At 42.5% G+C, this 26,931-nt stretch overlaps 1 protein-coding gene across 1 annotated transcript in view; it reads right to left on the minus strand.

Annotated features, from left to right (window-relative positions):
- ADTRP (androgen dependent TFPI regulating protein) overlaps positions 1-26,931 on the minus strand; it is a gene marked incomplete at both ends in the record, with an annotated part of 66,378 nt that overhangs the window by 12,177 nt on the left and 27,270 nt on the right. Inside the window, one exon of the mRNA XM_080710279.1 lies at positions 1,587-1,702. Coding sequence (XP_080566405.1) covers positions 1,587-1,702 — 116 coding nt within the window. The remainder of the gene's footprint in view (positions 1-1,586; positions 1,703-26,931) is intronic.

Consider the following 26,931-nt stretch of genomic DNA (forward strand, 5'->3'; position numbering starts at 1 on the left):
TCCAGGGCCCAGATTCTCTAAATTTAAGAGCTGGTTTCTTTCTGTTAAGTCACCTACGCACTACTGTCTCACTATTGTACAATCTCATGCCATTGTAAAACACTCATTAGTAGTCACAGAACTTTTTCTCTATTGGGCCCCAGAATCCTTCTTAACATAATCCTCCAGATACCAACTATCAGCTGGTTCCCAGCTTAAGCTTCCTTCTCTAAACATGTTCTTTGTTTAATGCAAAGGCCCCAGAGACTGAAGAATAGTGTGGAACACCAAAGTGTTAAAGTACATTAATTGAACTAGTGCTTTCTTTAAGACAGGAAAGGAAAGCAATACTTTGGGCACTCAGGAAAGAGATGTATGGAAGGGTAGGAGGAGCAGTTATCATAAAAGAGGAAGTGGAGATAGGGAGGAATCAGCCTCTGCGTTCTGGGCACCAAGCCTGTTTGCTTTAAGACAAAGACTGGTGAAATCCATGAAATTGGAGCTGTTAAAGCCCACATTGTTTAGAATGTTCTCTCTCTCCTTCCATCTCTGACAGAGAACTGTACCAAATTAACTCCATTCCATATAAGGAGTGAGGTCTGTCCGGATTGTCATACAGGAACATATTATGTGAGTCCTGACAAGGGGCACTGAGGATCTTCCAATGTGCAGATCTTGTGCTTGGAGGGGACCTTGCATTCACAGCAAAGGCCTGGTGCTGGGTAAGAAGGCTGGGGAGTGGGCAGGGAGATTTTCAGCCACGATGCAGACCATCAAGCACATTCCCTTGATTACAAACCACTGGGAAGCTTTTCTGATAATTAATGTCACCAGGTGGTTGAATGGCAGAATCTAGGCTACTTGAATCATGTACCGGGTCTCCTGTAAGTCTGTCCTGCAGGCCCCTGGGCAATTATCCAAATGCCCTCTGGGTGCTCAAATGGCAAATGTGGATGCAAATAAGCCCATGATGATGCAGGCAACAGGAACGGACAAAACTAGTGCACTCACCTTCTAATGCCTTTTTAGATGGAATCTATGTGGGTGCCTCAGATCAATCAGCCATTCAAACGCTCTAGTTGCAAATAGAAGCAAAGATAAGCTTTTTCTTGGGAAAAGCAACATGCGTGGCTTTGTAATGATTCATACTTTATGGGGGGCAAAAAAGAAACTGTGATTTTCTGTGTGTGTGCATGTATGCCTATGTGTTCCTGTATGTGTAATCTTTCCATAAGCATCAATAGCGGACAACACAAATCCTTCTTACCTGGACATTTATTTTTATTTTTTATTTTTGGTGGCACTGGTGTTCCTGGAAGCCCATCTACCTCCGGGCTACACTCCCAGACATATTTTATTTTTATTTGGAAACAGGGTCTCTTAAGCCAGCACGGCTGGCTTCAAACCTGCGTGATACTCCTGTCTCTGCCTCCCAAGTGCGGGGATTACAAGTGTGCACTACCACGCCCGGCTCTACCTGGACATTAAAACATGTTTAATTTTCCATGAAACCAACATAAAAGGACTGACAAAAGGATAGGCTTCTATGCAATATCCCTCAGGGTCCTGACCCACAAGCTAAAGTTGACTTTCTCCATGGGCCTCACCTGGCAATGTAAGCGAAGCCAGCAGCAGCCAAGAGAGTGAGTCCTGTCTTCTTTGATGGATACCGATGTGGTCTGAGGATGACTTCTGCCAGTGATAAGGGAAATATGCATGTGTGCTGTGGGAGAAAAGACACAATGAGGAAAGGGTGCCCTGGCTGCCTGTAGCACCCAAATCTCTCTCCCTGCGCTCCAGCCTATCTACCCACACTGCTGGGTTTAACTTCCCCAGACCTGGCTCAGATCATGCTACTTGGAATTCCCAGGAACCAACAGCAGCTCTCTCTGTTCTAAGTTTTTGTGTCTGGCTACCAAACTCCACTATAATATGAAAAGCAGTGTCTTACAAAATGGCATGAGATTGGACGATAGTGGGACAGTAGTATCATAGGTGACTTCATAGAAAGGAACCAGTTCTTAAGTTTAGAGTATCTAGGGCCTGGATTGACGTGAGAGTGTGTATGCATAAAGAGATCTTCCTACTGTATGTGTTGAAGAGACACAGGATGAACACTGATGGATAATGCCGCCGATTCCCCCCCCCAACTATTCACAATTCACACTGCTCCTGCCTACTTCGCACAGCTCCCCTTCCTTAACACATACATACACACATGCACATGTACACGCACACACACACTCACACATATATACATGAACACTTAAGCAGACACATTCAAGTACACTGTGTGTGTGTGTGTGTGTGTGTGTGTGTGTGTGTGTCTGTGTGTCTGTGTGTTTGACTAGGGATTAGACCACTGAACTCAGCGGTGTTCTACTGTCAAGCTATTTTTTTAATTAAAAAACATTTTTATTTTATTTTTTATTTAGAAACAGGGTCTTGCTAAATCGCCGAGGGCCTCACTAAGTGGCTGAGGTTGGCCTAGAACCTGTGATCACTCCTGTCTCAGTCTTCTAAGTACTGAGATTACAGGCGTGTGCCACCATGTCCTGCTCAAACACACACTCTTACAAAAACACATATGTTCTCTCACTCGCATACAGGTGCGCACACGCACACACACACACACACACACACACACCCTCCACTGGAACAAGTCCCTCCTCTGCCTGCTGCTCTTGCTCCCAGACTCGTGCCTGTGCCTCTTCTCCTGTGGGGAGCCCGTCTTCCCTCCCTTTATAGTCATGTCTCTGACCTTCTATATTCTTTGCAGCCAATGCAGTTTTTCGTGGTGCCACCTTGGAATTTTCCTCATGCTGATTTCTCTTGCCTGTTCTACGACCATGCTGCCCTGCGCCGTGCAGCCAGGCACTTCTGGTTCATATCCAGACGCTGTGTGGGGAGGGCCAAGAACACGTCCTGTCCTCCTCTGTGTTCCCCATGCATGTGGCACCGGGCGACTGAGCTCAATCCTCCTGGGGGTGGTAGGTGCTATGGGACATGCCTCAGCCTCCCTCTGGAACCCTCCAGCCTCCTTCCTGGCACCATCCCCTCCTTAGAGCCATCTGTTTTCTCACATCTTCCAAACCCTTAAAACTAGATTTGTAAAAATGATGTAATCAAGGAAATCCACCTTCAGAGATGGTGGAGTTTGTAGATGCCGAGGCTGCTGGGCTCACTCTCTTCTTGGTTATGGAAGCTGACCTGGGAAGGAGCACTGGGGTCTATGAGCAACATCTTTGGATTTACCAAAAGCATTGATAAAGACCTTCTGCCACATTCTGTCCCATTTGGGAATCTCCAACGGCATTAGGATTTTCTAGTTTTATAGTCACAGCCATCATTCTTCATTTATTCCTGCACCTTGATCTCCATAGCTTGTGGTAGCCTCTAGCATCCAGAGGCCCCGTTCTCAAACTCTATCTCAGTCCTCATCCCGAGCCCCAGGCAGTTGCCACCACCTCTGTTAGGTTACAGTGGTCCTGAGAGCTTGGGGACGTTCCTGTAATCTACTCTGCCCTGTGGCTGGAACTCCAGTCCCTGGCTGCTGGCACCCTTTGCTGTCTAAGTCTTGTACTCACTAGTAGGTGAGCCAGCTAGGGAACCGTCAGGAAATCAAGATGACCTCAGAGATAAATGATGTTCGGTGGGGCGGGAATAATGTACTAAAGCCCCATTCTTAAAGATAGAGATGGAGGTGAGGGGGTGAGGAGGAGGCAAAGATCATTCCCTGATGTGCCCTGGCCAAGGCCACAGAAGGGTGACACAGAACAGATGGGCCTCTTAGGGGCTCGAGGGACAACACTTTTTTTTTGGGTGGTACTGGGGTTCCTGGAAGTCCTTCTATCTCCAGGCTACACTCACAGACCTATTTTATACTTTTTTTATTTTTGGAAACGGTCTCTTAAGCCAGCACGGCTGGCTTCGAACCTGCGCGATCCTCCTGTCTCCGCCTCCCAAGCGCAGGGATTACAAGCATGCACCACCATGCCCGGCCTCGGGACAACGTATTTTAATAACAAAATCCAGAGGAACATCTTTGCAGATAAATCAAAGCTTTTACACACTTTGCTTAGGGTTGGTCCTAATCGTGCTGACAGGCTGGACCTACAAGTGGAAAAGCCTCCGGGCCCATGCCCAGACCCTGTGCCTTTCTTGGCTCTGGCTTTAGGGTGTTGCTCCTGTGTCTCTTCCTTCAATAAAAAAGGATTCTGTTGAAGGACAGACCCTTCTGAATTCAACCTCCAGCCAGCTACTCATATTTCTGAGCTTCAGTTTCCTTGCTGTGAAGACCCAGGTAAATATAAGTAATGTTTAGTCCTCAGCCTGTGAGACCTGCAACGAGCATAGCTGTAGCTGTTACTATGACTGCTGTGACCGTCCTTCATCTCACTGGTGACCGGGGTTGGGGTGAGACCAGGGTCTGGGGCAGGCACAGATGCAGGTGCTTGGATGTCCTCAGGCCTGCGGTTTGCAAGAGGCTGTGATGTGCATGCTGATGGTGTGTGGGAGCAGAGCCCTCTTGGGCTGTCCTGGGGCTTCCTCCCTGCTCACCACCGGTACTGAGGCTCCTAGCCATGGCCACCTCGGGAACCCCAAAACCCTCACTGACTGACTGCAGTGCTCACTCATTCTGTGTGTGTGTGTGTGTGTGTGTGTGTGTGTGTGTGTGTTATGGTACTGGGAATGGAACCCAGGGGCATTCTGCCTCCAGGCTACACCTCCAGCCCATTTTTTTTTTTTTTTTTTTTGGTGATACTGGGGTTCCTGGAAGCCCTTCTACCTCTGGGCTACACTCCCAGACCTATTTTTACATTTTTATTTGGAAACAGGGTCTCCTAAGCCAGCGCACGCGGCTGGCTTCGAACCTGCGCGATCCTCCTGTCTCTGCCTCCCAAGAACGGGGATTACAAGCGTGCGCCACCACGCCCGGCCATTTTTTTTTTTTTAATTCTTATTTTGAAACAGTATCTTACTAAGTGGCTGAGTTTCTCACTAAGTGGTTGAGGCTAGCCTTGAACCTGTGATCTTCCTGTCTCAGCCTCCCAACTACTAGGATTACAGGTGAGCTCCACTATGCAGTGCTCTCTTTATCAGGACGCTACCTCAGGAGGCAAGAGCTAGAGCTGTGTGCCTGGCACTGCCGCCTGCCCCTCTGCCTGCCTTCCCTCTGCTGCAGCCAGGAGGACCCAACTCCTATTAAGAGCCATGAGCAGGTCCATTATGTTGGCAATTGATCTGATGGATTTTATTAACCTCACCCGCAATCAGCAGCTCCCCTTTCTCTACATTAATGATCATTTGCAACCAAATTCCTGTGGAATAATGTAGTGCTTTTGCTTTAGGAGTAAATGAGTTTGGGGTGATTAATGCTCTTACAACAAGCAACTCCATGCATGCATGACTGGCCACCTCCTGGAGGAGCCTGCCCTTTGCAAGTGACATGCAATTGGATTTCCAAATGAGTTCTCCCTAATGGCTTCTGGGAAATTTACTTCAGTGATGTCATTAGTGATGGGCTATAGACTGTGGCTTCACACTCGCTAAAAGGTCTTTAAAAGAATCCTGTTTTCTGGTCAGGGCTGAGGTAAGCATGAGAAGAGAAGGAGATGGCATCTTGTGCACTTCCTAAATATTGAGCAGCTGTGAAGAGCCAACCATGACACAATAAACCTCCTGGTATTTCGAATGTACTGCTATTTGACCTCGCATGGACATGAATTATATAACCCTTGTCAGACGACACAGATTTGAAGAAAAAAAAGAAAGAAAAAAACCGGTAAGAGAAAAATCAAATATGCTTTCTGCTTCCAAAAAAAATCTAATAATTAGGCTGGGATTGACACAAATTAGAATGCTGCCAAAAATTACTGAAAACAGTGACTCACTCTGTATTTCAATTAACAGTTTCTCAGTTTCCCTTATAAACAGTGCAACTGACAAAAATTAATTATCTCAGAGGGGGCAAAATATTCCTTTCTGAAGTAAACAAAGCATCATGGGCTGAAACAATAGCGTGCATAAACAGAAGGGATGGAATTCTCTCTCCCTGTCAGTAAAGTCGTCCTTTAGGTAGATCTTCAGTGTCTTCTTCCGAGTACCTCGGTTGTAAGGACGGTGCTGTCCTTTTCTCCTCCATATCCCTTCCCCTCCTTCCTATCCTATATAGAATTCCCACTGCTACCTAAGTATCTTGGAGACAGGACTGTAAGCATTGATTTAAGTGTTAGCTTAATAGTCACACTTAGATTCTCTGGGTGCAAAATAGCCTTGTAGAAAATTACTAAAATTTACCAGACCATAAAACATTCTTACAAGGTTGCATGAGTGGCAACTTGGAAAATAATGATAATGATTTGAGCACTTGTTTCTATTCACCCCATACCAGGAGATAAGTAGCTGTTATAAACAATTCCCTGGCACATGAAGCTAAACTTATGGGCATTCCACGTGACTCTCAGGAGAGGGGCGAACTTTAATTGCCCATAGGACTGATGGAGCTACACATTTTTATCATAGCAATGGTGGCTCCACAGACTGAATCAACGGGTCTCACTTTTATCCTAAGGTTCTTGAGGGGACTCTGTGCATTTAATTTTCTTCAGGGAAAGAAAATTAGTAAGTCAACGTATTAGGGCCCCTTCACATGTACCTCAAAGCTCCTGTCCTTCTCTCTGTTCAGACAACACATAGATTTAAGAATTCATTCCTGATATTTGCTTTTCCCAAACTGAGACCCTTTCCTCCAAGTCGCCAAAATAATGCCTTTGTATTGTTCATGGTGCTTAAGGGAGAGATGTTTTTGAATGAGGTTTTAGTGCACTAACAAGATCTGGCACATAATGGAGTTTTGTGCTTATGGCACATTAGATATATTTTTTTTATTAAAAAAAAGAAGACTTCACAAAAGCTCTTCAGAGACAAACATATGGTCAAAACATCAATTATAGTTTTAAACATAAATACAATAGGCATGGGAATGGAGGCAAAACAAACCTTAATAGAATGTCATTATACCCAGGCTGTTGCTACACCGTTTGATGTGTTCCTTAAGCTTGAAAATTACATGTAGTGAAGATGTACAGTAATAGTTGTTTTATAAATTCTAGGAAACAAGCCCTGGTTTTGCTGATACCATCCACTGGCTAGCTAAAAGATGTATCTCCTTCCTAACTCCTCCACCTGTATTTTGTGTTTCTAACTCCCTTATAGGACAATAGTGAAGGTCTTGGACATGCTTGTGGGAATATTCTGTGTTCCAAAGCAGAAACCATCTGTATTCTCTATGCCTCACACATTGTCAAATGTAAAAGTGAATGCATGATAGGTTATGCTTGTAATCCCAGTACTTAGGAGGATGAGATAGGAGGATCACACAGGTTCAAAGCCAGCCTCAGCAGTTTAGTGAGGCTATCAGTAATTTAATTAGACCCTGTTTCCAAATGAAATATAAAATAAGTCTGGGAGTGTGGCCTGGAGGTAGAAAGCCCCTGGGTTTCATACCCAGAACCACACACACACACCCCCCAAAAAAGTACAAGTGAGCTGGGTGTGGTGGTGCACACTTGTAATCCCAGCATTTGGGAGGCTGAGACAAAAGGATTGTGGTTCAAAGACAGCCTCAGGTACTTAGTGGAGATCCTTTGCAACTCAGTGAGACCCTGTTTCAAAATAAATAGTAAAAAATAGGGTGGGGATATAGCTGGGAGGTAGAATGCCCCTGGGTTCCTTCCCCGGTACTGCAAAAAAAAAAAAAAAAAAAAAAAAAACCACACACACAGGTGTTTTTGTTTGTTTTTTTGGTGCTGAGGATTAAACTCAAGGGCATTCTACTTCTGAGATACACCCTTAACTCTTTTTTAAATTTTTTATTTTAAAACAAGGTCTCGCTAAGTTGTTCCGTGTCTCACTAAGACTGGCCTTGAGCCCACAATTTTCCTATCTCAGCCTACCAACTACTGGAATTACAGGCACATACCACTGCACCCTGTGAAAAGTACAGTTCAAATCTCATATAAGAAAATTTGGAAATGTAGGAAATACAACCTATAGAGCCTATAGAAAAATATAAATATGTTATAGGAGCTTATGTCTCTAGGGGATTTAAAAAAACCTTCCCTATGCTACCTGCAGCAGACTGTTTTTGTCTCAAATGTGAAAAATTTTAAAGAGAATCGAATTGATAAACATTTTCTTTCCCACTTTCTAGGAACTCATCAGGGCTATTCTCCACTGTAATTAAAGAGTTTATGTTAAAATGCCTGGGTAAGAGGGCAGTGGGAAGATAAATCGTGCACAGAAAGTGTCTCGGGCTTCTCTTTGATCTCCACGATCCACCTGGGTGGGCTGGAACACGTTTCCCAGCCCAGGCAAACAGAAGTTAAACACCCACAATCTTATTTATGCAAAAAAAGAACAATGTTTACTATGCTTTACTCTGAAATGCACCAAATATAAGATGAACTAGGGCACAGGTAGATGGGCAGATTTATGCTGAAGCCAGAGTGGTGAACTATTAATTGTGGGATCTAAACGGTGAGTGACAGAGGCGTTCTCTGTAAAGTTCTTACATCCTTGCTTTATGTTAGAAATTTTTCATAATAAAACTTTGAGGGAAAAATGAATAGTTTTTACTGACCTGGAAAGAGAAATAAATGGTCTGCTGGGCCAAGGAGGAACAGCATGCTAGTATTTATGGACTCTATGTGAAAGTCAAATTATAACTCTGTAAATCTTGTAAAGAGTTGCTAGGTGATCTTTTACTTGCTGTACTGTTGTCTTTTGGGTTAATATGTAGTTTGTCCAACATCGCAAAGCAGCGTTCTTCTTCTGCTAGGAAGCTAGTTGGTTTTGAAAGAGCCTGGGCTGGTAAGGAAATGGCCGTTTGGATTCTAACCAGTTAAGGGTGAGACCAAGAAAGATCTGGGGTCATGGGACCCTCCAGTCAGGAATCTATCTGCCTCTTCCTGTTCCTCTCTTTCTTCACCCCTCCGACATATTTTCATCTGTTCCTCTAATGGAGCTCTCTCTAGCAATAAGATCCCATGTGCCTCTGAAGGTTGGCACATTCCTTAATCCTCGTAGCCAATTTTTATTGCATTTCTCCCTGAATACTTCTCACCATATTTTACCATCTTAGCCTTTTCCCAGTCAGGTACACATTTTGGTACATGGCTATCAGGACAATCTTCTTAAATGAGATTTATGTTACTACCCCCCTGCTCAAAAAACTTCTGTGGGTCCTGAGTGCCTTAAGTCCTTCCCGAAGCTCGCCTCTTCTTCTCTACAGCAACGCCATAGGGTCCTCCCTTCTACTCAAATCAACCTCATCATTACCCTTTTACAGTCTGTTGCCTTCCCTAGAATTCTTCCTCTTTTTTCATTTCAGCTCAGTTCTTTAATTTTTGTCTCTCAACGAGCCCCACCTACACACCTTTGAGATCTCTCTCCCCAAAAGTCCATACATTTACATGAGAAGATATAAAAGAAAATTAGGACTCAGGAGAATACTGAAACACAAGTACCAACCAGATGCCGTCTGGGCTACCATCACTGAGCTTTGAGTTTAGCAGTATGTTTTCCGACAGACAGAGCAAAAGGAAAGAGATGAAATGAATGCAGCTCCTTTTATTTTTGTTTCAGAGAAAATGAAGTTTTTTCCTCTAATAAGTAGGTCAAAAATAAATTTCCACTCTTACATTTCACTTAGAGGGAACTGAAAAGTTGTAAAGTTCCAATTATGAGCTGGAAATGCTAGTATCTTATTCTTTTTTAAAACTTGGAGCACAAGCTGTGTGTGGAGACACACTCCTATAATCCCCATACTTGGGAGACTGAGGCAGGAGGATCTCAGGTTAGAGGACAGCCTCAGAAATGTAGTGAGACTCTCAGCAACCTAGCAAGACCCTTCAAGGTGGTTGCAAAACCACCAAGAAATAAAAAGGGCTGGGAGTACAGCTTGGAGGTATAATGCCCCTGAGTTCAATCCCTAGTACCACAAAACAAAAACAAAAACTAAAGTAAAAGTATTATCTACTACCAATGACACAGAGATGTAAATTCTAGGAGAAATTTACATTGCTAGGGTTGGCCTTCAACCTGCTCTTCCTATTCCAGCATCCTAGCCTCCCAAGTGCTGGGCTTACAAGCATGCACCACCACGCCTGGATGCTTGGAGTCTATGGTAATGTTGACATCCCTTATATTGCAAATAAGAAGCTACATTTAAGAAAGCCCTATCCTGCCTCTCTCACCTCTCTAGGGGCCATGTCCCTGACTCTTCTGCATTCTCTAAGGCCAGGAGGTTTCCCACCCTCCCTGTCTCCTGTCCCTCCCCCAGCCCTTTCAATCTGTAGTAGACCTATGCCTCAGTGCTTAATGAGATTCACACTGTCAATTTCGTGGGTTCTCCACCCCTCCTGTTCTCAATAATGAGATTATAAACTCTTTGAGTGCAAAGCTCTCATCTATTTTTCAGGACTCCCCTCCAGCCTCTGTTTAGTAAATGGTTTGACTAATTTCCTTGTTACAGAGTGCGGTCCAGTCCTTAGTGTGGCCTGAGGCGGCCCAGGTCATCTGGGTACCTCTGCTATCTCACGTCCATCCTCGCTGCCTCATCCTTCACCTTCTAGTTACTCTGCATTCCCACCTTCACCACTGGTATATCAGTTATTGGTCCCTGCCCTCCTTCATCCACTTCACCCTTTCCCCACTTCATAGAGCTTAGGTTACCTTGGCTAATGCCCTCTCTGTTCAAGCCCAAAACAACATTATTCCAAAGCCCTCACCTGGATCTGACCAAAATCTCTCAGGGACAGAAGCAACTCATAGCTTAGCGGCATCACCACTTTCTCTGGCCACTGAATACTAGTTGCATTTGTGTACGAGTCTATGAAATAATAAAGTAGGACCAAAGAAGAAAAAGATGTCCCCTGAAGAGCCTGTGAAGCCAGCCCAGATCTGCTTCCCTAGACATTGGTGGCCATGTAGCAAGTAGCATCCAGGGTTACAAGGTCACAGAACCAATCTCACTTCGGAAGGGCTATCTTAACCTTTCTTCATAGCTGGAAGTGGCACCCAAAGTTTTAGAAATTGGTTTTGGGTATGACTCCTGAGAAAAACCAATAACAAAGAGTTTATTTGGGTTACTGTTTCAGAGGTACAGTCCATAGCTGGCTGACTCCAAGACAGGCATCATGACAACACTGTGCAGTGGAGGAAAGCTGAGCTCAATTCAGTGGCAGCCAGAAGTAGGAAGCCAGACAGGAAGTGGCCAGGGCAAGATGAAGTCCTCAAAGCCACAACTCCAGTGACCAAACTCCTCCAGCCATGCCCCACCTGCCCAAATTACCACCTAGTAAATCCATTCAAAGCATTAACTCTTCAGAGGGTGTATCCACTGATGTGATTAGAGCCCTGATTCAATTATTTGGCTTCTGAATATTGTTGCATTGGAGATATACTTTCAACATATGAGCCTTTTGGGGGAGGATGCATTCCAAACACAAACCCAAACAGTGCCCAAGCCATGGTGACTGAAGAGCAGACTCTATAGAAGGACACCGCCACATTGGAGTATACGTAGTCAGCAGAGGTTGTCCATCCTGGGATTCCCTCCATTCTGAGGTTGAGACTGGTGGAAGCCCCCCCACCACACACACACCCACTTCTCCATCTTCACAGATCACTTCTCTCCACTCCCTCCTTTTCAGCAGCCAGCAAAACGCTCTTCTTCCATGTGTCTTTGCCTGGCTCTCCATGGTGCATTTGGAGACTTGTTTTCAAGACACAGATGGGCAGCTCTGAAGAGAGCTGTTCCAAGTTGGATAAAGGAGAATGTTCTTTTCAACAAAGAGGAAATTTAGGAAGCACTGGGATTTTGTTTTGCTTGGGAAACACTGTATCTCGGAACACCAAACCTTCCTCTTCAAAATCCCGCCACCATGTCAGTGAAGGACTCAGAATGTGTAGGCAGCTGGTTTCCCTGGGAGATGATGGTGATTCAGGAAAGCACCCTGTAAGCACCAGCTCTAGGGCAAAGTGCCAAACCCTCCATGCGGCCAACCCCCTGAGGGACCAGTTTTGACGCTTTCTGCTTCTGACTTTCCCTCACCGACCCGTCATCGTAGTCTAAAGGGACTTGCCAGCTGTTCTGTGAGAACAGCAGTAAGCTCACTGGTGATTTTTCTAAGTACACAAAATGAGTTGATTTAGGGTTAGTCTGTATGTGTGCGCATGGTAGGGGGCACATGAGATCACTGTGGGGGGTTTTGCAAGCGGGGAAGGAGATGTTTGAGAGTAGGGCTTAGAAGCAAAAGAAAAGGGCACGTTTTCCTGGGAAATACCCTGGTTCAATATCCATCAAATTTCTCAAAAGTAAAAGGCAAGTAAGATAGGATCTTTGCAGATGAAGAAAATTTGCTAAATTTAAACATATTTATTGCAACCCTCCAGTGTGACCATAGGACCAGGATAGTCCTAAACCATTATATGGCAAAGAATCTGAAAATGTTAGACAACATTAGATAGTACAGGTCAAGCCCTTGAAGTCCACAGTGAAAGAAAATAAGTCCTTGTTTAATGCAAAGGCCTACTTTCCTTTTGCTTAACTCACTGGGTCAAAATCCTTCTATATTACAAGACTTAAGTACATCTACTCAAGAGTTTGAGTTGGTCTCCCATGCCAGGACTGATTATCTTATAAAGTGTCAGGGAATTGTGTTTTGTTATTTCAAAATAAAAGATATTTTAGATAAGCACATATTACAGATGATGTTTTCAGTAATGAGCTTTTTTTTCTTGCTGAAGATCCAAATACAAACAAAAAAAGGAAGGAAAGAAGAAGAGAGAAAAGAAAGAAATAAAAAGGAAGGAAGAAAAGAAGGAGGGAAAGAGGGATTTTCAATATAACATAAAACTGAAGATGTTCAGCAAAGTAGTAGGTGTAAGTTTAACACTCAAAAGAAAAATCTAGATGGAGACAGAGATTTGGGAACCATTAGAAAGTAGATATACCCCTTTTAAATGGCAGTAGAGGAGATAATCCAAAAGACTGTAAGATTGAGTAGAATAAAAGACCCAGGAATCAGCACTATGGACCTTCAACAATAAAGTCAAGGTTTCTAAGCCTTTACACTATTGACATTTTAGAGCATTCTTTGTATCTGTGTGCTGGGTGTGGGAGAGGGGCTGGACTGAGCATTAGTAAATTTAAAGACCCTACTGTGTAGGATCTGTAGCATCTACCCCACTAGATGCCAAAGTCATGCCCCTAGTTGTGACAATCACAACTGTGTCTAGACATTACTAGATATTCCCTGGAGAGCAACGCCAATCTCAATCAAGTATTCTTGCTTGAAATGATGGGCAAAAGAAGAGCATTTTGCAAAGGAAATTGATAGGGCAGAAAGTTTGGAAGTAAGGGAAAGCTGATGTTTCAAGAAAGATGAGGTCAAGTGTGTCCGAAGTTGAAGAATTGAGACCCGAGCACCATATGCCCTGCATGTAGAGAAGATTACTATCGCAGGCTCGCTCCATGTATTATTGCAAGTGTTGTCCTTCCATCCAGGCTGAGTCCTGCATTACTTGGCCAGTCTGCTAAACCTTTGGGTTTCAACTTTTATTTATTTTTTATGGTACTGGGGGTAGAACCCAGGGGCTTTTCTACCTCTGGGCTGTATGCCCAGACATATTTTATATTTTATTTGGAAACAGGTTCTCACTAAGTTGCTGAGAGCCTCACTCAGTAGCTGAGGCTGGCTTCGAACCTGTGCCATCCTCGTGTCAGCTTCCCAAGCGCTGAGATTATAAGCATGCACCACCACACCTGGATCAATTTCATTTAATAAGGCCCTTAGACAGAGACTCTGGAGCCTCAGCCTGGGCAAAGATCAGCATGGAGACATCTCCACAGCCAACATCTCCATCTGCTCCACCAGCCTCAAAGGAGGCAGAAGGCACAAGTTGACATGTGTAACATCCAGGAACATACATGCAAAACAAGTTGGTGATACAGTCCCTCTTGCTTGGAACCTTCCACACCCTGGGACACTGAGGCAAGCCTTCTATCACCAAGAGATGTGGTCTACCTCCTATCATGCTCTTCCCAGGAAAAGCAAAACAACGTTTCTCCAAAGGTCACAAAATTCCTTCTCACCATAGAATTTTTTTTTTAATGTATTTTTTAAGAGTCCAGACATGTGTCTGGAGAGAGTTCAAAATGCAACTTTTACTTTTGATCACTGTGTGTTAGGAGAGCCTTTGGAATACCCCTCAGAATCAGTGTGCACTTTATGGTCTCCAAGCTCAGAAGCCAAAAGAAAAGAAAACAAAGACAGAAGGGGTTTTTTGTTTGGTTTGCTTTGGTGTGTGTATTTTAGCTTTCAAATCTGAATTTTCATGGGTCAAATCTGTTCCTACTAAGGGAAGTAAAATACTGAAATTTCTCCTACCTTTGTGAGACTTCAAAAAAAAAAAATACCCTCAGCCGGGCATGGTGGTGCATGCTTGTAATCCCAGTACTTGGGAGGCTGAGACAGGAGGATCATACGTTCGCAGCCAGCTTCAGCTACATAGTGAGGCCCTCTGCAATTTAATGAAACCCTGTTTCAAAATCAAGAGTGAAAAATAGGACTGGGGGTGTGGCCTTCTGTGGTAGAATTCCCCTGAATTCAATCACCAGTAACAACAAAAAAGGGTCTTTGATTACTATAAAACCATTAAAACCATGAAACTATATTTTCTACAAAAGCCACCAATGAATCAGTTCCATTCTATTTTTTTCAGGGGGACATTTGGGATAGAACTTATATCTCAGCCCATTTTATTTTTTTTTAATTTTGAAACAGGGTCCTACTAAGTTGTTGAGGGTCTCTTTTAAGTTGCTGAGGCTGTGATTTTTCTGTCTCAGCCTCTCAAATACTGAGATCACAGGTGTGTACCACCATACCTGGCTTTTAACTGTGTGTGTGTGTGTGTGTGTGTGTGTGTGTGTGTGTGTGTGTGTCTTTACTTTTCTGGTACTAGGGATTGAAACCAGGTTGTCAAATATGCAAGGTAAGTGCTTTACAACTGAGCTACTTTGGAGTTCCACATTCAAGGGTTCATTTTTCACATACACAGTAAAAAACCCCTTAGTAACCACTTTTGTCCAACAATAGGAGCCCTTGGTTGAATATTATCAGATTTCTCTCCCAGGGTCAGTGCCAGTAGCCCAGCAATAATAATAAAAAAGAAAGAAACTGACCTTTCTCACACTTTAACAGAGATAGAAACATGCTGTTTCTATTTCCAACCATTTCTCCTCTCTTCTCTCTTTCATCTGGTCACCTCCGGTCATTTTTTCATTCCTCTTTGTAATTTCAACCTCTGTCACTTTTATTACCCTAATTCAATAGTTTTTTTAAACTCTCCTTGGCTACACAAATACAGTTACCTAATTAACAACTGGCACTGGTGGTAACAGATGTGGTAACAAAGTGTAAACCAGAAAAAGTTTTGTTCAGAGAGCATCCATCTTTGATCCCCAGCCTAAACAGATCACACCCGACCACATTTCTCCTTCGACAAAATCAACATAATTACTGTGACTCTGCATTCTTTGAGCATAAATCAATAATTAACATACCACATGTCTCAGATATAACAATAATGCCGTAGAGATTTCAAGGTACCAAAAAGTTCTCCAGAACTTTCCTTACTTATACCTTTCTGTATAAAAGAATACCCCCCAATTTCAAAGCATGTGAGTGTCGATCACAGATTCTAAAGCAGAACTGCTAGGGACTTTCCATCTTCCTTCAACATTCCTTGTCTTAGCTCATCCCACTGCCTCTAAGGAGGAGGAATCCTTGGGTCAGCCAAGGGCCCAAAGAAGCTATGCGAATAAGAGGACAAGGATGGCCTCCTTCTCTTCACTAAGTACCTATGCCAGTGACTTTGTGAGATCCTTAGGATGTAAAGGGGAACAAACATGGCCCCTGCCCTTATAGACTTTACTGTCTGATGGGTGAGATTTCCTGTAAACACATGGATCCAAACAGGAATCTGTACATCGGAATGCCAGTGGATGGACATAACTTATGAAAAGTAGTTGGGCAAGGCCATGCAGAAAAGGTTGTGTTTAAGCTGAGCTCTAAAATAGCCATGGAAGAGCAGATGGGGAGACTTTCAGACAAGAAGGACTGTATGCGCAAAGGTCTTGGTGTAACGAGGAGCTACAAGCTTTTCAGGAATAGAAGTGAGCCGGGAACAGTTAGAAGATAGCATATCAGGAACGGAGAAGCTTGATAAACCAGGTTTATCAGCTCTGACTGTCCATAAAGGGTTCAGGCTTTATTCTAAGTAAAATGGGAAGAAGCTATGGGTAAGGATTTGGAAAGGGAATAATATTTTCCAATTAATTTTGCTGCTGTATGGAGATGTTTGAGAATGGAAGCAACAGAACAGCTTGGAGGGTTGCACAGGTTAGGAGAAAAGTGAATGTTGTCACCAGGGCACTGACAGTAGAGGGAGGAAGTAACAGACTTGCTTCCTATTTTGGAGGTGAAATGGACCAGATTACCTAAAGCACTGGAAATGAGAGTGCTGAGATGGGAGAGGGGCAGGTGACCAGGTCAATGCTGGTTTCTGTCTTGAGCAATTGTGAGGGTAGTGGTCCCCTCTATGGAGGTAGAGAAGCCCAGGGCAGGTTTGGCTGCGGGTGTGAGATGTCCAGTTCTGGGCATGCTAAGTCGGGGATGTGTGTGACATGTTTGCAATGTATCTGTAACAGCAAAGGCAAGTAGACAGAGATGCACCTCTGGAACTTGAAGGAGATCTGAAGAATCAGCATCTGATGAGACTGAAAGCCAAGGGAAGAGATAGATGTCACTTTCTGGGAAAACTGCATTGACAAAGAAGACGCCCAGAGAAGGCCCAGAAGAATAGCATCAAGTGCAGGGTGTAGTCATAGATGGAGCAGGAGAAAAGAAAGGTGAATGTGGGCCAAAGATGTGGGCCAAAGGAGCTAAGGAAGCAGACATTCAAGGAGGGAGAAGTCGACTGTGCCCAATGCTGCTAACAGGTCGGCACGGGCAAAATCAGAAGTCCCAAGCTTGGCAATGTGGAGAGAGTAATGACCAGCCTAAGCAGAATGAGCAAAATAGAAATAGGTAATAGCCCAGTCCTGGGATACGCCCGGGGTTCTGTTCCATTTTGAGGGGGATATTGCTTCTTTCACATAAGACTTGTCAGCGTCCTAAAGGAAGCTCCTAATCAGCCCACCCTCTTCCCATCGCATGAGAATCCCTTAAAGGCTCAGGTCAGGCTCAGAAAAATGAAGTTAGGACCTGGGGTTCATCTCTGCTTCAGCTCATAGCAAGAAGTTGCATTTTTTCTACAGCTCTATTTTTATCTTCTCAGAGAGTGGTCACTTCCAAAGACTAGAGTCCAGAGAATAGGATTTGGAAAGTGACCAGGCTGCATGCAGGCTGCCATCCTGTTTCCAGCAAGGCAATACACTAAGGGGACAAGATGGCCTGATCCAGTTTACAAGAAGAGACTGGTTTGGGGATGGGATTGTAGCACCTATATTGGCAGAGTATTCATGGTGTGGCATTCAGTAGCTGGTGCAGGCTTGAGGAGGGAGAACCTGAGAGTTTAGTATCTGGCTAAATCTCCAATAGGCAGGAGTTGCATGCCAACCCTCCCCTCATGAGAAGGTCCCAGTCCTCCATGCTGATAGTGGCCACCACTATCAATGAAGCAATCCTTGGGACAGGATTGCTTAAGGGACGCCAACCCTTAAGTTGGGCATGGTGGCACACACTTAACCCCAGTACTATAGAGGCTAAGACAGGATGATCGCAGGTTCATGGCCAGCCTCAGCTATTTGGTGAGGCTCTTGGCAACTTAGTGAGACCCTGTTTCAAAAAAAAGGCTGAGGGCATAGCTCAGAGGTAGAATGCCCCTGGGTTCAATCCCCAGTTCTGGAAAAAAACAAACAAACCACCCCTTAAATGTTAAAAATATACAGATAAAATGTGCACCATTCATCAGATTATAAGAAAATACAAATTTATGTTTAATTGTTACATTGTTTAGCATAGAAAGCAAGTGACTATGATTGCATTATGACCAAGAACTTTTCTGTAGTTGCTAAAAACCCTAACAGCCTCCCCTTCAGAGAACAGCTGCCAGAATCAGAAAGGAGGACACAGCACTTAAACCATCTACAATCAGAATTTGTCGTGATCACTAAATGGCAGTCTGCGGAATAAGCTTTAGGAACTGGCTCTTGACCCTAATAAAGGGATGAACAGAATGGATTTCTTAATCACTGGCTCTCTTTCTTTCTTCATGCATAGCCTTTTATGATGAGTATTTTAGAAATTGCATTTTCTTCTCCAATGTATTCTGATCATCCATGTTGCACTCCTCAAGTCTGACTTCATTATCAACTACAATAGCTCACTTAGGGGTTGGTTGTACAGTGTAGAGACCTGTGCCTTAAACAGCAGTGAGTTGCTTCCAGTGGGAGGCAGTGTGAACCTGTGCACAAGGCCTCTTCTCTCTATGAGATAATTCTGGTACTCACTGGATTAAACCTACCTCAGCACTGCCAGCTGCCACCCCTTCCTATACAACAGGATCTGGACCGTGGATTCTGGACCATGGCTTTTAATCCCCATTGGTTTTCTTCTTCTATTCAGTTTTTTTTCTAAAGCATATATTCCATTTTCATTGTGATTGTGACAGCTTCAGAAATTATAGCATACTTATATAAGTTAGTCAAGGTTAATGTACATCACTGTCTCTAGCCCCTTTCTCCCAGCAAGCCAAAGAGTCCTTAGGATCCCTTAATCCCAATCAGCCCTCTCCCAGTCTACCCTCACTTATGTTTATTTCACTTTAGTTTTAGTTTCCACTAAAGTTGTACAGATTGCTTGCCATTGCTTTTGATGTCCCGAATCTCCCTTCTGATCTCATATTTCTTCTTCCTAGATGTACCTTTAGAATTTCCTTTAGCAAGGATCTAAAGGTAGGAAAGTCTGTTTTCATGTCTGAACTGTCTTTATTATGCTCCTATTTTAGAAGATACTTTGAATGAGTAAATGGATTATAGATTAAGAGTTTGAGGTTTTTTTCCCCAGTATCTTGAAGCAATTATTCCGTCCCCTGGCTTTTTTTTTTATGCTATTAGGAATTCAACCATCATTTTAACAGTTCGACAGTCCCTTGATATCTATATGGGATTTGGTTCCAGGACCCCCACTTAGATCCCTGAATCTATGGATGTTCAGGTTCTTTATACAAAACAGTGTAGTGTTTGTGTAGAAACTATGCACATCTTCTTGTATACTTTAAATCATCTCTAGGTTACTTATAATACCTAATGTAATGTAAATGCTATGTAAATAGCTGTATCGTTTTGGAAATATTGACGAGAAATAATGCCTGTACATGTTTGGTACAGATGCAATTTACTTTTTAAAGTATTTCCCATCTGTGGTTGGTTTACTTACACTTTTGGAATCTGCAGAATGTAGATGGGACTGTAGTTTTTAGGAAATCCATTGTATTAATATGACTACATCTAAGGTCTTCATTTTGGCAAAAATGTGCAGTGTCAAACAATTGGCTAGATGAGAGTGATTTGATCTTTAGTCCTGTGTTGATTATTTTTTGCATTTCTTGAATCTAAGGATTAATTTTTCATAAATTCTGGGAAACAATCAGTGATTATCTCTTCAAATATTGCTGTCACTTCACTCTTCTTATCTCTCCTTCTGTCTTATTTTAGCTCTGGGGAATTTCCACTACTTTCTTGTTTGTAAGCCAAACATTTAAAAAGAATTTTTATATGTTGTATGCAACATTTTAGGTGTCTTTCTCTTGTAATGAAAGGTTGTTTCTGGGCCACTGTTTCTAGTCTATGGCTGGAAATGAAAGTCACTCAGGATCTTATTTCCTTCAAAATAGCTAAGTTTTTCTTTGTGTTAAAGGTTGTGGGCTTCCATTTGTTGGGGTAAATACCCAGAAGTGGTTTTGCTGGATCATTTGGTAAGTTCCTTCCCATTCTTCTGAGGATTCTCCATACAGTTTTCCAAAGTGGTTGCACTAATTTGCAGTCCCCAAAAGTTCCCACTTCTCCACATCCTCACCAGCATTTGTTGTTGTTTGTGTTTTGAATGATTGCCATTCTAGTTGGAGTTATGTGAAATCTCAGGGTAATTTTGATTTATATCTCTCTGATTGCTAATGATATTGAGTATGTTTTACCAAACTACCAAACTAATGCATGTGTATCTATGTTCATAGCTGCACAATCCCAATTGCCAAACTATGGAACCAGCCAAGATGTCTATCAACAGATGAATGGATTACAAAACTATGGGATATGTAAACAATGGAATTTTACTCAGCCATAAAGAAAAACACAATTATGTCATTTATAGGAAAATGGATGGAAGTGAAGAACATTATGCTTAGTGAGATTAGTCAGCCAGAAAAAATAAGAAATCAGATATGCTCTCCCTAATAAGGAAAACCTAGGGAAAAAATGGGTCATAGGAGGAACTCTAGACAAAAAAGGAGATACTATAGATGAGCAAATAAGGTGACCTAACTGAGGGGATGGGAGAGGGAAGAGGGAAATTTTCTAATGTTCACTATGTACTTTAACAAACATATCAAAGTTAATCACTAAGCCAAACATGAGAAGGAGGGAGGGAGAAGGAATGTGACGGGAATTTGCTAAGGACAAATTGGGTGATGTGTGCATGTATGCCTCTACCATCTTATACTCCATTAAGATGTATGACTACAATGAACCAATTAAAACATAAAAAATAAAATATACAGTATTTGAAAACAACCTAAAAAAGGATGTGGACATGATTCAGTGGGGTCATACCCACAGTCTTTAATATAAGGAATTACTCAGAAAAAGTGTTCCATCTGGGGATTTCAAAGAGGAAAGGTTTTGAGGCTTGGGGAGCTGCTGAATCTTCTACAAGAAGAGGGTGATTTGTGGGAGCTCACCTGGAAGATGCTACAAATGAATGTCAAGGTCCCCATGAACTGCCACCCTTGAGCTCGGCTTCTTCATTGTATAGAATGTGTGATTCCTAACTATTTTTCCAGAAACCACTCCTAACCTCTTATCTGCAGTCTTGCAGTCTTCCTACCCATTTATTTTCAACTGCTACCAGAGAATAATGATCTCTCTATCTCTTTTACATCTCCTGAGAATGCCTCTCATTGGCTATCTCTAGCCTGGACCCATATGGAAAAAGGGATTCTAAGAGGTATGTATGGTTCCAGGCTTCTCCTCTGCAATGCAGAAGAGAATGGAGAAGAGATGATGTTGATTCCAAGTTGACATTTTGGCATAGGTCCTTATGTGTCACTGATAGCACTTTATGTTGCACATATCATATTTATTTTCTCCTAATATAATTGTTGAGGCCTGAGGATAGTAGGCATATGTTTCCTATTCTGAGGAACTCAATACCCAGCGAGGTTAATTAATTTTTCCAAAATCAGACATCAAGACAATGGTAAAAATGGAATCATAAATCAAGATGTTCTGGTATTCAAATAAATTATTTTCATGGAATTAAGGATTAACTCATATAGCATTGAAACATCATTTTTGCACCTTGGACACAGAGCTAATACATTTAAATTCCACTCACCCTAATCTGACTTTTAGAAATTAATCTTCAACACTTTTAATCCTAGTAATGTATTCTTTTCAACTTATTAGGCCAAGTAGACATTTAACAAACATGAATGGATATATGTGAAAAAGAATTTGATTCACCAAATGACCCATTTTCTAATGACCTATACCTGAAGAAGATGGGATTATCTGCATCCTGCTCTAAAAGTCACCTTGAAAAAAAAGCCATTACAACTAAGCATTGTTCTCACTGGACACATGCCTCTATATTTCAGTTGTCACATATCATTTAACAAATATTTCTTAAGCACCTTTTTCCTGCCAGGCTTACAAGTTCTGTGATCACAGTGATATTTTAATGCTACTGACTCTGACATTAGGTTAGTGAAGTTTTATTTTAAAATATGTCAGTGAAAGTATGCATATTAATTAAAATGTTCCCTTATATCTGCCTTAAACTAGACTCCCTGTGCTGATTGGAGACAAAAGACCTTTATTAAATACTACTTGATAGGTTAAGTAGTTTAATATCTCTGCCAATCATTCCTATAAAAAATATTCATCGTGGAATGAAGTTGAGTGAAAAAGAAAATCTTTTCATATGCTCATCTATTAGAGTTGTAAGTCCTCATGTGATAGTAAAAACAGCATTTTTGAGCAATTGCCATATCCTCCTCTCTCTGGTCATCTTGTTAGCAGTTTTTCATTGTGTTTTAATACCATCATAAGTAGTGGGTTCCTGGGGCAGATGGAGAGAGTGTTCCCCAACACAACTGGAGAGTTGTGTGTTAATGGAAGTGCTCTCTAGTGGCATCTTGGGCACTGTTAGCTGTCCTACACTGAGAAAAGACTATAAATATGCACATGACACTCATCATAGAATCACTGTGCTAAAAGACCAGAGTCCCAAATTTGAACAGCTCTCTTACACTTACAGACTCTGGCAGATACTTCTGTCTCTCACATGGTCATATGCCAGAGCTTCCTAGAGAAAGAGCTCTTTCTTATTTTCATTTCTTCACTGATCATTACCTTTGCTCTGGCATAAAATTTTAGAGGAAATGGACAAGTTGAAAAAGCACACAAAGATGATGGAAAGGGGATGAAGCCAGATGTGTGTTCTATGTTGTTATAACAGAATGCTATAGACTAGGTACTTATAAAGAAACAAGACCCATCTCTTACAGTTCTGGGGACTGGGAAGTCCAAAGCTGAAGGGCCAGCATCTGGTGAGGGTCTTCTTGCTACATCATTCTATAGCAGAAGGTGGAAGGGTGTGGGGAGAGGGACTGGGACAGCAAGAGCTAGACTCATCTTTATATTCCAAACCCACTCCCACAATCTGTTTGATTAAACATTCATTAGTTCAGGTCATCCATTTATGAGGGTGGAGCCCTCATGACGTAATCACCTCTAAAGGTCCCCCTTCTTAACACTAGTGCACTGGAGATTGTTTTCAACACATGCACTTTGAGAAACACAGGAGGACAGCATTGGGGGGAGGGTATGCAGCTGGTAGCAAAGTAAGAATCTGGAAGGAGATGGCAAACCAAAATCCTATATGTATGTGGACTTAGATGATTGACAAGGAGTGGTGATTGAAAAGATGGCCTGAGAATCCAGAAACTCAAGACACAAAGCCCCTAAGAGCTATATATGAATCCATGCAATTGGCCTGTAATATATGGGAAAGCATAATTACAACCATCAAGAAGACTAGTAGATAATGCCCTGCAGAATATTCTACTGGCTTGCAACCCAAGGACCTGGAGAAGGGAAGAAGATAGAGCAGCTGAGCAAACTCAAATTTCCATTTGGGCACAAGTGGCTGCTAGGTAGGCAGAGAAGATGAAGCAGCCAGAGACAAGAGATACAGGGGCTGCTTTGGTATTTGTCAGCAGCTCCCTGTTCAAGATAAGGACAGGACACTATGGCTGCCAGAGTATCTGCCTGTGGGGTTACTAAGCAACTGGAAATGCAATGAGATGGGGGGTATTTTGCTGGAGCTGGAAGTAAGGGACCTGGGTGTCCACTGGAATCTGTCAGAGAAGTCTCACCTACCCACTCACTCACCAGGCTGCTCTCAGGCATTTTTACTTCTCTGTTGAGATTATGAGAGTTTAGCTTCCTTCTACCTCCTTAGATTTTATTTTTGTCACTTGGTATTTTAGAGGGGTGTTATGAGTTTCTTCCTCCTGGTTATTCTCCAGCATGAAGTCATTCTTCCTGTTGGGGTGTTACACATGGTTGCCATGGAAGTAAGAACCATTGATTTGCCCAGGACAGAAAGCCTTTAGCAAATTACCAAGGGTCTTGAAAGATTCTAGTTTCTTAAATGCCTAGTAACTGCTCAGAAGACATATATACCTTTGGATCGCCTTTGAAAATCTTTGACCTTGATTTAGAAATCGAGATGGTGTTATAGTTAGATATAAAATGTCCCCTAAAGAGCTCATTTATTAATATTCAAGGTTGAAGAGTGAAGTCATGAGGGTTGTAATCTCAGAACTGGATAAATCCATTGTAATGGATTTACCTGGGTGGTATCTGGTAGACAGGTAGGTTGGAGGAGATGGTCCCTGCAGGTGCAGCCTTGGAGATTACGTACATAGTTCCTCTTCTCTTGGCTCTGCGATGTGAGCACAGCCTGTGTGCGCTCCCCTTTTCCACTTCCTATCATCATGCCCTCAGCTCCTTGGTTCCTGACCTCACATGGGCTGAAGCCAAAACCTTAATAAATCCTTTTTCTAAGTTACATGGTCAGTCTTTTAGATTATAGCTGCAAGAATTCTAACAGATACAGGTGGCAAGCCAAGTGTGGTGTGTATCCCAGTACTTGAAAAGCTGAGTCAGGATGATCACAAGTTCAAGGCCAGCCTGGGAAATTTTAGTGAGACCTTGTCTCAAAATTAAAAATAAAAAGGTGGGAGCCGGGCATGGTGGCAAACGCTTGTAATCCCAGCATTTGGGAGGCTGAGACAGGAGGATCACGGTTCACAGACAGCCTCAGCTACTTAGTGAGGCCCTTTGCAACTCAGTGTGACCCTGTTTCAAAATAAAGAATAAAAAATTGGGCAGGGGATGTAGCTTGGAGGTCAAATGCCTCTGGGTTCCATCCCCAGACCTGAAAAAAATGAGTGGGTGTGTAGCGCAGAAGTAGAATGTCTCTGGGTTTGATTTGGCACGCCCGGCTTTGATATGGCATTTTTAAAGCAGCCTGTTGAAGCTGGGCGTGGTGGCGCACGCTTGTAATCCCAGCATTTGGGAGGCTGAGACCAGAGGATCACGGTTCGCGGACAGCCTCAGCTACTTAGTGAGTCCTCTGCAACTCAGTGAGACCCGGTTTCAAAATAAAATAAAGAATAAAAAATAGGGCAGGGGGTGTAGCTTGGAGATAGAATGCTCCTGGATTCCATCTCCAGACCCGCAAAAAAGAAAATGAAAAAAAAAAAAAGCAACCTGTTGATAAACAATAGGGTGTCACTACATAATGAGATTTCAAAAGAAGGCTATTCTTTACTATTCATTAGAAATTCTTGAATTGGGATTAAAAGCAAGAAAAAAAAGCATACTTGTACCCTTCTAGTTCCTGCTCTCCAGAGAAGAAAGTAGGCACAGCCTCTATTGGGTGGGTTCTAGTTATAGAAAACATAGGTGGACTGGTACCCCTTTGGCAGGTCATTATTAGACTCTCTTCTGTTTCCTCTAGACTTCCTGTGGGGCAAGATGGCTTTATTATTTCTATTCAGGTAATTTCACTTTCTAATCCCAATTTAGCTTCTGTGTTCACTGCTGAGTTTTAGAAATTCATTTCACTTCTCAGCATTTCCCAGGTGAGTGCCAGAGAAGAGTCCAACTTACTGGGGGTTATAGAGTTAAGGGAATGAATAAAGAATGGCTATAAAGTGCTTCAAAACAATGAGACAACCCATAAATAACACTGTCATGATTAAACTTGAAATGATATCCAAGTAAATATCAGGGTGTGGTGAGTGATTTTGTTTGCATTCTGCTCGGTAGCTTTCGTATATATTCACAATGCCCTGTGAGTGCGCAGGGTCTTCCTCATGGTGTTCCCTGGAAGCACCCTCACACTTGCCCAATTAATTCTCTATCTTCCCTAGGTCCCATGAAAAGTTATCTTTCAGTACCATTTTCTGGTCATGGTGGTCAATCATATTTTCTCTTTCTAACATATTTCTGGTTTGAATATGATTTTTCTCCACTGAAACTTCATGCTGAAATTTGTTGACCCCTGTAGCAGTGTTGATCTTTCTTGAGTGACAGGATTCATTCCTGTGAGAATGGACTGGAGAATCAGTTGTTATGAAGGATCTGGCCCAAGCCAGGCATGATGGTATAAGCCTATAATGATAGTATTTTGGAGGCTGAGACAGGAAAATCACAGATTTACTACCAGCCTTAGAAACTTAGTGAGATTCTCAGAAGCTAGGAAGACTTTGTTTCAAAATAAAAAAATTTTTTAAAATATAAAGGGCTAGAAGTATAGCTTGGAAGTAGAACACCCCTGGGTTCAATTTCTCTTGGTCTCTTCTTCTTCATACATATGCTTGCCAATATCACACATGTTCCTGCTGTGAGACGCAGGACTCTATATGTTATGTGACAGCCCTGCCTCCAGAACTGGGAATTAAACAAACCTCTCGTGTTTATAAGTTACTTATTCTCGGGTATTCTATTATAGCAAAAGAAAAGGGACTACCAAGACACTGGTCTAGAGTAGAAAATGGTCAGAGTGGATTTTTAGAAGTTAATCCTATAACAAATTGGGATTGGAGTTGAGGGACTTGTGACGGACGTTGTTACTTTTAAGACCGTGACTCAAAGAGATTTCACGTTAAAAATGCACTGATATATTACCACTGGGGAGTGATGGGCAAAGGGAATCAAGGACCTGTATTATTTTTTGCATCTACATGCAAATCTGTACTTAACATTAAATAAGTTGAATAAAAATGAGTTAAGAAATAAAGGAAAACTATACAGATAGCAGATGCTGTATGTGCATCTCCACAGATTATGCACAGAAGAAACTTTGTTTCTTTCTAGGTATGGACTGGGCTTGCATTGGGTAAAAGGTGTCTTAGGTATATGAGTATTAAAGAAAATACAGATTTATGGCTTAGGATCATGATCTAGACCCAACTTTGTCACTAGCCAGGTCTGTGGTCTTGGTTAAGTTGAATAAACTACTTGACTCTCAGTTTCCTCTTCTGCAGGGCGATCAGTTAGTAGGGATGGAACTTTTTTTTTAGCTTCAG

This window comes from Muscardinus avellanarius (genome assembly GCF_963383645.1).
Source record: "Muscardinus avellanarius genome assembly, chromosome: 14".
Lineage (NCBI taxonomy): Eukaryota > Metazoa > Chordata > Mammalia > Rodentia > Gliridae > Muscardinus > Muscardinus avellanarius.